At 47.3% G+C, this 13,188-nt stretch overlaps 1 protein-coding gene across 1 annotated transcript in view; it reads right to left on the bottom strand.

Annotated features, from left to right (window-relative positions):
• Positions 1 to 9,890, bottom strand: part of PLEK2 (pleckstrin 2) — a 60,951-nt gene extending 51,061 nt beyond the window's left edge. The window contains exon 1 of the mRNA XM_069638723.1: positions 9,720 to 9,890. Coding sequence (XP_069494824.1) covers positions 9,720 to 9,767 — 48 coding nt within the window. The 5' untranslated portion in view covers positions 9,768 to 9,890. The remainder of the gene's footprint in view (positions 1 to 9,719) is intronic.
• Positions 9,891 to 13,188: the final 3,298 nt, after the last annotated feature.

The raw sequence follows: 13,188 nt of genomic DNA, 5'->3' as shown, positions 1-13,188 counted from the left end.
ACCTAGTTGCTGGGGCATTGCGGCAGCACTGGTGGACTGCATGCTGGGAACACCTAGTTGCTGGGGCATTGCGGCAGCACTGGTGGACGGCATGCTGGGAACATCTAGATGTTGGGGCATTGCGGCAGCACTGGTGGACTGCATGCTGGGAACATCTAGATGTTGGGGCATTGCGGCAGCACTGGTGGACTGCATGCTGGGAACACCTAGTTGCTGGGGCATTGCGGCAGTACTGGTGGACTGCATGCTGGGAACACCTAGTTGTTGGGGAATGCGGCAGCACTGGTGGACTGCATGCTGGGAACACCTAGTTGCTGGGGCATTGTGGCAGCACTGGTGGACTTTTTGCTGAAAACACCTAGTTTCTGGGGCTTTGCAGCAGCACTGGTGGACTGCATGCTGGGAACTCCTGGACTGCATGCTGGAAACACCCAGTTGCTGGGGCTTTGCAGCAGTACTAGTGGAGTGCATGCTGGAAACACCCAGTTGCTGGGGCCTTGCGACAGCATTGGTGTATTGCATGTTGGATGCTGGTGACAGCCAGTTACTAGGGCATCTACATCTTGACCCTAATGGAAGATTTTCTCCCAGACACCTGGTCACGGAGTATGGTCTATGAGGGGTTCATGCCAGGTTCAAATCATTTGTGGTCAATTGGACACAATTCGGTTCTACGGCCAATAGCAAATCTAGTCCATCCCCTGAACCCCCCCACCCCACCCCTCTTCCCACCTGGGGGTAAATACTGGCCTCTGTATTGTTTAATTTGTACATTGAGCTGCTGGGAGATCTGGTGCCCCACGGATGGCTCAATGTTCACCAATTCCTGAATGGCACACCGCTATATCGGAGGGCGTCCAGGGTATCAGATCCAATCAAACTCTGCAGCCACCAATTTAGCCTATCTCTTAAACTTAATGAACAAAGACAGCGCTCCTATTTTTGGTATGTAAATCTGCAAAGGCCTCTAATAAGTTTCAGATGCCAAGGGTGAAAATATAGGTGTGATAAGCATGCGCTGAGGGATCCAACAGCACGCAGGAGCTACTGTACCTCTGGGAAGCAGGGAGCTAATGCATTTCTAGAGACAAGCCTGACATAAACATGAGAAGACATAATAAACGACCGGTTACATGTCTTCTAGTTGTGGCTTAATGCTATGGTAATTACTTGACCAAGCACTGCATATGACTGTCAGGTAGCTATGCTTGTATAGTGGCAGTTGGCCTGGGGAATCAAAAGTAGCTGCTAGTAGCAGTTGGTATCAAGTTAATCAGGCTCGTTGGGACGACAAGCAGGTGCTAAATAGTTTCCAGCAATTTCGATCCATCCCACGATGCCTGACCTTGCAGTTCAGGTCTGCGTTCACAATCAGTAGCATCACACAGCTATTAGTATGTCAAATGAAATAATTGCGCATACTCATAGAATGTGGTAGCCAGCCTTCTGCATAGGATCTTTCACAGGCACAACCTGTATACACCCTGTTCTGCCTTCTCTTTGCCGGCTGCTAGTGGACAGAAGAGTCACAGGGAAGGCACGCTTTTCACAACACACCATTTCATCTGACCGCACCCCCATCCATGAAGACCAAGCTCATACTTATTTTCTATTTTCACTTCTTATCTCACTTAAGAGCAGAATGGGAGATCGTGCTTTCCCTGTTCAGGCCCTACTACTATGGAATTCTGCATCCATTTAAATGAAGGTGGGTAAAAGCCATCTGCCTTTAAGGCATCACCTAGAAACCACCCTCTTCTCCAAAAAGAACACATATGCATATTCGGTTTCTGGTCGTTCTCAAGACTTCCCCTAGTGCCAAGAAGCCACCTTCATGTTGAACATTCGCAATTCAAGTTCATGAACCTAGCAAAATAGATCTAGTATTATGCCTTGATGATCAAATAAATGCTGTACTTGAAGGGTCAAATGTTAGTCTATTGAGAGAAATATATCATTCATTCAGATTTTTCTATTTTAGTGCGGTTTACTATGGCAATGTTTTCTATATACCATGCCTTTTTAAAGTATTGTTTTTTTTTGTTGCTTTGTGCGGACAAAACGTACGTGTGCCAATTTTCTTTCACTTGGATTTTTTAGAAAAAAAAGACGCAAATGCTGATTTGTTAATCAAAAGAAAAACGACTGCCTTATCATGAAACAATGGCGTGTTATTGGGGTGACGGATTGAAGGCACAGGAAAAACTGAACTGATCCCGCAAGCTATGACGGTAAGTCAAAAAGAGAGCAGCTGCTAAACCAAGAATGCGGTCCACCTGAAGACTGGGGTCCAAGGCTTCTGAACTCCCCCCGCCCCCCTCGTGCATGGGTGAGGGATGGGGCTTCATGTTCCAGGTCCCCACCATTGAATGCTCTGAACATATCCTGAGCTCTGTGCATCTGTAGCCCTTCAGTACCTGCTGGAGCCTACACACGCACCACTGACCGATCCTGGCGCCTTAATTATCACTTTAAACATCAAAGCGCTGTAATAAAGGGTGTTCTTTAACCAAACTCGGTGGGCCTGGGCAAGATGAAAGCCCGAACCGCAGCTCCTCGGTTGGAGCCTGTGACATTGCAGCTGTGCTCAGCTCTCTGCAGGCGGTCACATGACACAGTGTATGGTCCAATGATGCCATGTGGGCGGTTCAGGTGATATATAGTAAACCACAAGACCATACATGTTATCATTTTCCATCTGTATTTCTTTTTTTTTAAAACAATTTTTGGTGTAGGCCTAAACAAGTACATCAACATAGCACATAAACAATGCCAATAATTGAAACATAGCAATAGACACTTAAATAGAAGAAAATAGGTAAACTGGGGGTGTGGGGATCCCCCCCCATAAGCATCCTGAAATAACATCTTCCAGGTTCCACCAGCGTTCCTCCAGACAGCAAACTGCTCCAAATCAGAATGAAGAAATCCACCCCAAATGTCATCACAAAGTCGCCTTTCCTCTGCTGTTTCTCAATAATGCAACTAGAGTACATTTCCTGTAGCCACACATCCGTTGTTGTGACGACTGCAGGTCTGCAATCCCCTCTGTATTTCTATAGCGCATACTGTCTTTCGCCTGCTTCATAGCGCTTTCGGAATGAGTAGAAAGAAGCGGCAGGGTAACTGGCGGGGAAACGCGGGAGGTGAATGGCAGTGGACCAAGCCTGTGTCGGGCGGAGTCCAAATCTGCCGCAGTCCTTTGTACTTGCCAGAGCAAGTACAGAGCGTTTTGTGCCTGGAGCATCTCCTGCGATGGAGCAAGAGTTGTTTACACAGGCCAGTCATAGGCCATTTTCAGGCGCCAGGTCCATTGGTAGCGCTGTAGAACAGCCCATGTGGCCGGAGAATTGCACTGGAGCAAATCAGGAGATGGCCGGGCGCATCTGAGACTTGCAACTAAAACGGGGGCAAAATCCAGTGACACCTGGGGAATCTCGGAGATGCACATCTTTGTGAATCATATTTGCACATGAGGCAGCTCCAAGTTTGCTCCAGTTGTAGGCTTGGTGAATGAGGTACAAGGTAGTAGGTGCAAATTCCAAATGCTCCTGGCCATACCCAGATATGCAGCAGTGCAATTCTTTGACACGCGGGCCCTATGTGTCTGGCCGCACGCCGGGGGGAGGGGGGGCTTCATGAACAAGGAAGAGTTTGGAGCTCAACCCTCTGCTGGGACACAGTGCAGTGCCGTCCATGCCACTGCAATTTGCTCTTTCCTCATTAGCCCAAAGATCAGGTAGGCCAGTCTATGCCATGATCTTTTTCTTCTGACCAATGTGCTCATTGGAGGGCCTCTGAGGATGCGGTCACAGTACTAGATGTGTGAGAGGACCACTGTTCGGACAATGCCCAGTGCTGGAAATGGAAAATATTTACTGGAGGACTCCTCTCCTCCTTGGAGGGGCCAGGGCCCCAGGTCAAGTCGCACAACACAGTACCTTCACAAAACCCAATTTTGGTGATTTGCATAAAAGCAACAGGCATTATGGGAACATAAGAATGCCCACAATTTTAAACATTTCTTATAATGATCCAGCAACAAACCCCTTTGAGGGAACAGTGGAAGTTGTACTCTGCTGTTTTCATTGGTCACAATATTCACCCTAACAAAAAAGGTTTGGAATTTTAAGGACATACATCCCAGTTTGCCCAGTCAACACGCTATGTGAAGTTGTGGCTGTGTCTGTATTCAGACTCCAGTGCTGAGTATTCTGAAAGCCAGTCTGCTTCTTGAAACGCGAGTTACTCCCCGGACTATGCCAATGTACTAAATAACACACACATTAAAAAATGGCATTGCAGGCATGTATTTCTGTTTTGTGGTGTTTGTTTCACAATTCCCTCTGGTGAGGAGCAGCAACTCAGAGAATAAGTCATGCTCACAAATTAAGGGGGTTGAAATCATTGACAAATGTGAAACAAAATTCAGAGATCATTATAAACCTATACTTTGCTCTGCGTACAACTCACATGCAGAGCACAGGACCATGCCCTTTTAAGGCAAGCCCCGTCCAAGTAAGTGAAGTGTTGGTATGTTTTGGGGCTTTGCCTCCAAAAGTGCTAGCCGACAGAGGAAAACGCCATGTCCTCCCAAAAAAACCTGCTACACAAAATGTGATGGTCTCTTTAATTTGAACTTCTTCCATCTCCCTTTAATGCCATCATCGTGTCTAATCCTTAGAGCTGGGCCATCCAAGGTCTGTGTGCTATGTAAAGACCCAACCCATTTTGCGAAATGTGCAATATCCAGGTGAAAATACTAAACTATGATCTATAGAGAAAACATTCTCTCTCTCTCTCTCTCTCTCTCTCTCTCTCTCTCTTTCTCTATTCTCTCTCTCTCTATGCTCTCTCTCTCTATGCTCTCTCTCTCTATGCTCTCTCTCTCTATGCTCTCGGCTGACTCTTAGCTGCCCCATTGATTTGAGGAATTTGTATCGCGCTAGACAGTCCGGGGCAGAATTAACTGCATCTGGGCGCAGATGGTCCGTATTGGCCTTTCAGATCCAGTAGTCTGCTGGGACTTTCCCCAACGTGTGACTGACGCTGCCCCAGCCCTGCCAGCCATTTATGGTAAGGTCAACAGATCACATTTGCAAATCAGAAATGTGATGCCTGGAAGGGATTGAATTGATCTAAACCACAGGCATTGGTCTGGACAACCCTCCAGATTCCTGTTTTTCAGCTTATCATGCCATTACATAAGGAAAAATACCATTTGCAAATCCAGCCTGAACTGTTAAATCACATCCCTTCTGCACAAGACCACAAGCAACCCCAGAAAGTGGGCACCGTGTTATCTGGGACACCCTGCATAATAGTCTTGGGGTCGTTCCAGTTGAATAACAAGGACTTCATCAAAGCTCAGGTAAAAGGAACGTCTAGGGCTGGAATACATTGTCCCTGGAGACATGGAGTCATCTGGTAACCTTATCTTAAAGTCACCAATGTGATAATAGATTATACAGATTCATTACCTAAAGCCGACCCCTCTCCAGCCCTTCTAACCACCCAGAGGCAAGGAGGTTTCAGGAATTGGCTTGATGGCTCACTCTGCCTTAGCCCTTCTTAAGGTGCTGACCTGCCCAGAGTCCTCCAGATGTGTGGTATTGCCTATTATTCTGGGCATAAAAACCATCTAAATGAGCGGTCTTCAAACTGTGGGGCTGGCCCTAAGGGGGGCGCGAAGGATAACCAGGAGGGGCACGAAGCTCTTTAAAACGGGATTACAGTGACTGTTTAATAGAAAATATAAGCAATTATTGCTAGTAGGGGGCCAAGAAACAATGTTTGTCTCATTGGGGAGCTCAGCATTAAAACGTTTGGAGACTACTGACCTAAATAGTGCTGGTTCCCTATACTTTTGCCGACAGTGATTTCTTTGAAAAATCACTTTGATTTTTTTTTTTGTAATTTGGGGGCCCCCCACACTCCACCTTTCCCTACACTAGCACCCCTACCTCAATTCCCTACCCACCCCTATTAGCCCGTTAACTCACAGCCTCTTATACAAATCAAAGTGTTTTCGAAGTAATTACTTCAAAGTAATTACTGTCGGAAAAACCACACCGTCTAAATGTACTGGCAGGAACACTCCTGATTTGTGGCACATAACTGCCTCACCGAAGAGTCACCAAGATTTTTGAATGCTTACAAGGCATGTGGCTGATCCTGCCCCATCCCCATTGGCCTTCCAGAGACACCAGCCTAATGGAATGTATCAGGCTTGCCTTCAAAGCCAGTCATCCTCTGATGCCACCCTCTGCCCTGTTATGCCAGCCTCACAATTGCCGAAACCTCTGTCCCCCAAAAATGAGCAACAGCAAAGGAAGGTGAACCACCTCCTATCTCAGCCCCAAGCTGTGGAACTCTCTCCCTATTTCACTCCAAATGGAACCCGACCTCTCCAGTCGGGGGCGGAGCTCGAAACCTAGCTATACCCAAACCTACTCCCCTCCAGCTGTTGTGCTCATCTCCCACTCATGATCCGAGACCACCAGCGACCTGATGCGCATAACAAGCACTCATTTGCTCCAATCCCAAAACGCTCCTTTCATTGATGTCGCTGAGCTGTCAATATATCTCCACATTAGGGTGCCCTGCATGTCTTTTGCCACACAGCTCGCAAATCCTAGAACCAGCTCTGCTCACCCACCACCTTCCTCCACTGTGTACCCGCTTCTTGTGCCTGGCGCCTCTGCTTCCTTGGTAGCTTTGTACTGTAAATCCCATATATACACACAGAGCACTTAACAAAAGGTGAAGCCAACCAGTACAATACAAAAAGTTCGGTAGCAAAAACAGAACCTGCTGACCAGAGAAAACAGGCAAGCTTTTAAATGCCCATCCGGGTGAGGGTGAAGACGAAGGTTCACCAGAAGGGAGATTATAATTGTTCTTTTATAGCGCGCGAGTACGATAACGCGCAATACCAGCGAGTGGTTTCTAAGTGCGGGATCGGGATTCGAACCTGCGTTGCGCGTCGTTGTCTTGCTTCCAAGACAAACGCGTTGCCCCTGAGCTATCCTTCCTCCAAAAACACAGGCAGCTGACTTGCTAAATCTAAAAAAGCGACTGGGACTTTCCTACGATCCCCGGATCTCACTGCGGGAGTATTTCCTGGCAGGGCACAAGCTAGCATAAAGGCTGATGCCACGCAGAAAGGCCCAAGTTCAGCAGTAAGCCAGGCTAAGCAATGGCCAGGCAGAGCAGGGAAGCCAGCGAAGGGAGTGCCAAACAGGAGTTCCCTGGTCATTCTCACGAGTGATACCTATCAACCTGGGCAAAGGGATCTAGTGCACACCCCTTTGATTCTCCCCCATGCCCAAAAGACAGTTGCCAAAGCCCAGGCCATCAGACTTTAACAATTTAGTGCTTTTTAATAGTGTTTCAAGCCAGATTCCTTAAGCTGTGTAACAAGTGATATATGACTCTACTTAATGGTAATTCATTTATGGACCTCAGAAGGATGAAGAAGGGCTGAGTTGTCGTTGCCACAGGACTTGAACTTGCCAACTACAGGCCCAGCTGTACAGCAGGACAATTGTCTGGACATCTGTCCTCAAATCCTCAACCAAAATGTAGACTTCTAGTTTTCTTCGCTCATGGTGCTGGAAAATGACATGACCGGTTGCAAGTCTGGACTGGAGATTGTAAAGTCAGCAGATCGTGCAAAGTAGACGCTAGAGATTTGGCACCAAGGAAGGAGCCATTCATAAAGCCATGCGACGGGCAGGGGAACGGTGATTGTGGCTGGCGTTCAATGTGGGTATGGGTAAGGCAGCTTCTCAAGGTTTAGATCCTGGGGCCAGAGGACCAGGCTGTTTGGCCTTAGCAGGAATACTGGCCATGGGATTGTAAGGTAAGAAGGAGGTCTCCTTGTGGAGGACAGAGATCTGCGGCAGAACCGATACCCAAGAAATAGTGGGAAAAGGAAAACCCATTCAAGAGAACTTGAAGAGAAATCAGAAGGAGATGGATTTTAGGTGGCCAAGTCATAGATTTGGAGAGTAGAACACCTGGAAATGTTGAGACACAATGGGCACCAGAGTTCTGGAAGCCAACCCACAAGACAGCAGTGTGGAGTCTCCTGTCCAAGGACCATAACATTGTCAAACAGAGTGAAGGCAAAGTGGGGTGCTACTGGGACGTTGGTGTGTACATAAAGAGGTTTTACCAGCCATTATGGGAAGTTATTGCTGCGGCCTCTCCTACAGAGTTGTGTCCAGTTAAAGGATTAGCAACACATTTACAGACACAAAACGTGGAACAGATGATGTATGCCCAAAAGTCAGATTCAGATCTGCTTCAGCTTGATAACCAGTAATGTGTAAAGCTACCTTGATCGAGGCTGGCTGTCTTTGGTAGCTGGGCTGAACACAAGGCTTTTTATCAGAAAAGTTGAAGGACAGTGGTGCAGAAAGAACAATTTGAATATAGGCACATGTCAGCGCCTCGATACCTATGGGTTTTTGTGCGCTGTACAAATTCAAAAATAAATAAAATATCCAGATTTTTTTCATTGGCAATGTATTATATAACCAGGCACCCGGGGTAGTGCCTTCTTAGTGGTTTGCAGGTCTACAAGCATAAACATGCATTAGGCAGAGTCCAGCATAGAGCTACAGTGCTGTGTGAGGTCTGCACTGGAGACATTTAGAAAGAGAGATGGAATCACGTCTGTAAGGTGTGGAAGAGAGCGGAGAAAGACTTAGAGTTATACAGTCACAATTGAAGGAGACTGTTTTGACTAAGTTGCGATTTTATAACACGAGCAGAAGGGCGTCTCCCCAAGCCCTTATTTGAACTGATTGGAGATAGCAGATATGCTGCTGCCAGAAGCACTGCACAACATTTAACACAGAACAAGGCATCCCCTTAATCAGTGAATTGCAGTAGTAGGGTTCAGTATTGTTATAGCAGAGGGACCAAGTAAGAATGGCGATACCAGGGTACATTCAATTGGGACGATACAGACAGAAGGCTGAGCCTTAATTTAAAGTATTGTGCACAAGTATAAAGTGGGAGTGGGGGGGTCAAAGAGTGGAGAGAAGGTGTTACATGATAGGAGGGGTACAGGAGCACCTTCCTACGTCACTAGATGTAGGAAAAACACTTAAATGATCAGCTTAAATTCCCACCGGCAAAGGTTTATCCTGGTCGGGGGATGTGGGTGCACTTTTAGGACTCTTGACACATTTGTACGCATGAGGCTCTTAGAAACCACTGAAGGGAAGACGCTATGCAACCCAAAAAAAGGGGAATAGAGATCCCTTTACTTGAACATATGGTGTTAGCAAAAATGGAAACAAACGTTATATCTGGGAAAATAGATACGAGGAGCGAGCATACAGTGGCACGCTTTAGAGGTGGCACAGCCGCTGTTGGGGGGTGCCTTATTTTCCTTGGGTTGATGGATGCTGTGGTGTAAGGCAGCGTCAAGGGGGGGGAGAGAAAAAGAGAGAGAAAGAGAAAAGCTAAAAAGCTAGTGGAGAAATAGTTAACTTGAAAGAGGAGAGAAAAATAAAATGAGTAGCTAGATGGAGAGAAAAGAGAGAGAGCTAGGAGGGGGGCAGACAAAAGTCGGGGAGTGATTAGGGGAGACGACACATGTAAAAAGGATAGATAAGAGGAAACACAACTGGAAAAAAGAAAACGAGAGAGGATGGGCAGAAATATAGGTAGAGAGAGTCGACATTGTTAGAGCCCAGACTTACCCTCTTAACCAAGAATCCTTCTTTTAATATTTCATTTTCCTCTCCCATGTTGGCAGCCTCTGTGGCGTGGCGCGCTCTGTACCTGCGTGTGCCCAAACAGCTCTCCCTGCTGGAGCCAGAGCCCGCGGGAGCAGCTTTAAAGGCAGGGCCCCTCCCTCGCTCGCTCAGGAGACTGCGAGCAGACAAACAAGGACGGGACAGCCGCGCGCCGCCAGCCCCTGGGGGCTGCCCCGGGAGAGCCCGGCGCGGCCCGCCGTAGCGTTCCCGCCGCGTTGCGTCATCGCGTATCTCGGCAGGTCAGGAAGAGGGGACAGCCTGGTGACTCGACCCCAGTTCAGACACACCTGGCAGGCCATGGCTGCAGGTGGAGGCGCGTGTGGGCTCCATCTGAGCGCACACATCTGTGAAAGGGGACTTTTTCAATGTTCTGTGTGGAAAATGTCAGATGTGTGATGATAATAAGTATTACTAATCCCCAATTTAAAGCTAAAAATCAGTGGCGCCTGGTACATTTTTTAAGTAAAGGGGGTAAATATTTCTCCCAGATATGACTGAAGTGCATTTTTGAGCGCACTCTTTAAAAGCCAAACAATTTGCTATTGATTGTGTAGGGTAACTCATGAAAAAATCCAATGGAAGCAAGTCACCAACAGTGCACAGGAGTATTTCTCCAACACATTTTCATGATGCCTTTGCCCACAATATGTGCTAATATAAATCATTTTCACACTGGCTGTGCCCACACATTTCCATGCTGACATGTTTGCATTGCCCATAATGCCAGTAATAGTAATATAAGAAAACATGTCCATATTTGTTCTGCCAACATATGGCAGCATCCCCACACAAGAACATACTGCAGTTGGCTTTACCATTAAAAGTGCACCCCACAGTATAAAAACATGTCCGAACTGGCTGCACCAAAATGCCAGTCTAGCCATATAATAACACTTATCATGCTTACTTTATCAAAGGTGCCAAAAACAAAATGTCATGCCACACTAAGAATAATACCACTGATCATGCTTGCTTTTTCAAAGATGTCCAATACAAAATGCCATGGCACAGTATGAAATGGCTAGACTGGTTGCACAGACATGCCAGTCTTGCTTCATAATAGCACACATTATGCTTGTTTTATAATTTATGTCAAACACAAAATGTCATGCAGCAGCAAGAACAATGCCACTGATCATGCTTGCTTTATCCAAGATCCCCAATACAAAATGACATGCCACAGTAAGAAATGGCTAGACTGGTTGCAGAAAAATGCCAGTCTTGCTTTGTAATAACACTTATCATGCTTGCTTTGCCAAAGATGCCCAATACGAAATGCCATATCACAATAATAAATGGCTAGACTGGCTGCATTGAAATGCCAGTCTAGCTACATAATAACACCTATCATGCTTGCTTTGTTAAAGATGAGCAATGCAAAATGTAATGCCACAGTAAGAATAATACCACTGATAATGCTTTCTTTATCAACGATGCCCAATACAAAATATCATACCACAGTAAGAAATGACTAGACTGGTTGCATAAACATACTAGTCTAGTTTCCTAATAACAATTATCATGCTTGCTTTATGAAAGCTGCCCAATACAAAATGTCATACCACAATAAGAAATGGCTAGACTGGCTGCATTAAAATGCCAGTCAAGCTACATAAGAACACTTATCATGCTTACTTTATCATCCATGCCCAGTAACAAATGTCATGCCTGCTCCGTGGTGCACCAGCACCTCGCACTCAAACATAATCACATTAATTATGAATGATATGATATGATATGGCATTTGTAACGCGCCTATACACAAGTGTTTCAAGGCGCGACGAGGCAGGGAGGGGGGAACAAGGGGAAGACAGACAACGATCCTACTAGGCCAGGTGTCATTCAGACCGCGCAAGTGCAGGGGTAGGGGGAAGGGAAAAGTGCAAGGGGAAGGGGAGGGGGGAAGTGCAGTACAAGTAAGTAGAATAAAGTAAATAAATAGGGCCAGCTGGTGGCAAGTGCAAGGTAAGTGCAGACAAGTGCTGGGAAAGGGGGGGCTGTAGGGATACAGAGACAGTCCCTCAGTGCAGGGGTTGCCAGGGAGGCAGTGCAAGAGGAGAATGGCTGGGCCCAGGACCGAGGTCGGTGAGAGTGGCCCAGTTGCAGATTCGTTGAAGATTCAGTCAAGAATTTAGCAGGGGAGAGGGAGAGAGAAAGCAGAAGCAAAGAGGAAGGTTTTGAGGTGCTTCCGGAACCGGAGATGGTTCTCCTCAAATTTCAGGGAGGCAGGAAGGCTGTTCCAGAGGGAGGCCCCTGCCACGGCGAGAGATCTACCCCCAGCTCGTTGCTTCGAGAAGCGGCTGACCCTGAGGGAGTTGGAGATGGATGAGAGAAGGGCTCGGGAAGGAAGATATTTAGGAAGAGAGAGTTGAAGGTATTTTGGCCCCAGGCCCCAGAAGGCCTTGTGGACAATGCAGAGGGTTTTGAACTTAATCCTCGTAGCCACTGGGAGCCAGTGTAGAGATTTCAGTCCTGGAGAGATACGGTCCCTGGGCTTGAGGCCAAGGACAAGTCTTGCAGTTCTGTTCTGGATGAGTTGCAGGGGGCGGAGAGTGGAGGCAGGCAGATTAAGATAGAGGCTGTTACAGTAGTCCAGCTTCGAGAGAACCAGGGCTCGGGAGACAGTGAGCTTCTGGGGGAAGGAGAGGAAGGGAAGAATACATGTGCCAGTGTGAGGCGCTAGGGGTCCAGGGAGCAGATGTTTGTCAGGTGCTGGGATCCCAGGGTATAGCCATGGCATTTATTAACTGCCATTCCCGCTACTTGGGGCCCTGGGCACCTCGGAGGCACACAATTATGTGCGTGCGAGGTGCAGGGGGGCCCAGACATGGCATGTTCCAATGGGCCTCTATCACAGATACCCATTAATAAATGACATGCCTTCCCCTTGGGTCCTCCGGTGCCTCACAGGCACAGCTAATCAATTATGTGTGCATAGGAGCCACTGGAGGGCTTAGGGGTCAGGCAGAACATTGCATGTGAGGCGCTAGGAATCCCAGCATACTGGGCTTCCATTCTTTACTGGGCATACCCATTAAAAATGCCATACCTGCCACCTGGGCCCCAGTGCCTCAGACGCATACAATGAATGTGATTGTGTGCATGCAAGGCGCTGGGAGGCACAGGGATCAGGCATGGCATTTTTTACTGGACATCTATCAGAGATGGCCAAAACATTAAATGACATGCCTGCTCCCTGGGTCCCCAGCTCCTCACACAATCAATGTGATAATGTGTGTATGCGAGGTGCTGGGGGGACTAGGGGACAGGCATGGTACTTTTTACTAGACATCCATCATAGATGTCCAGTAAAAAAAATACCATGCCGTCCCCTGGGGCCCATAGACGTACACAATGAACATGATGTGTGTATGGGAGGCGCTGGGGGGCGTAGGGGAAAAGCATGGTATTT

The sequence above is a fragment of the Ambystoma mexicanum genome, chromosome 14, assembly GCF_040938575.1.
Source record: "Ambystoma mexicanum isolate Mex_15411 chromosome 14, UKY_AmexF1_1, whole genome shotgun sequence".
NCBI lineage: Eukaryota > Metazoa > Chordata > Amphibia > Caudata > Ambystomatidae > Ambystoma > Ambystoma mexicanum.
The sequence above is the reverse complement of the archived record's forward strand: the minus strand, read 5'-3'. Positions and strand labels throughout refer to the sequence as shown.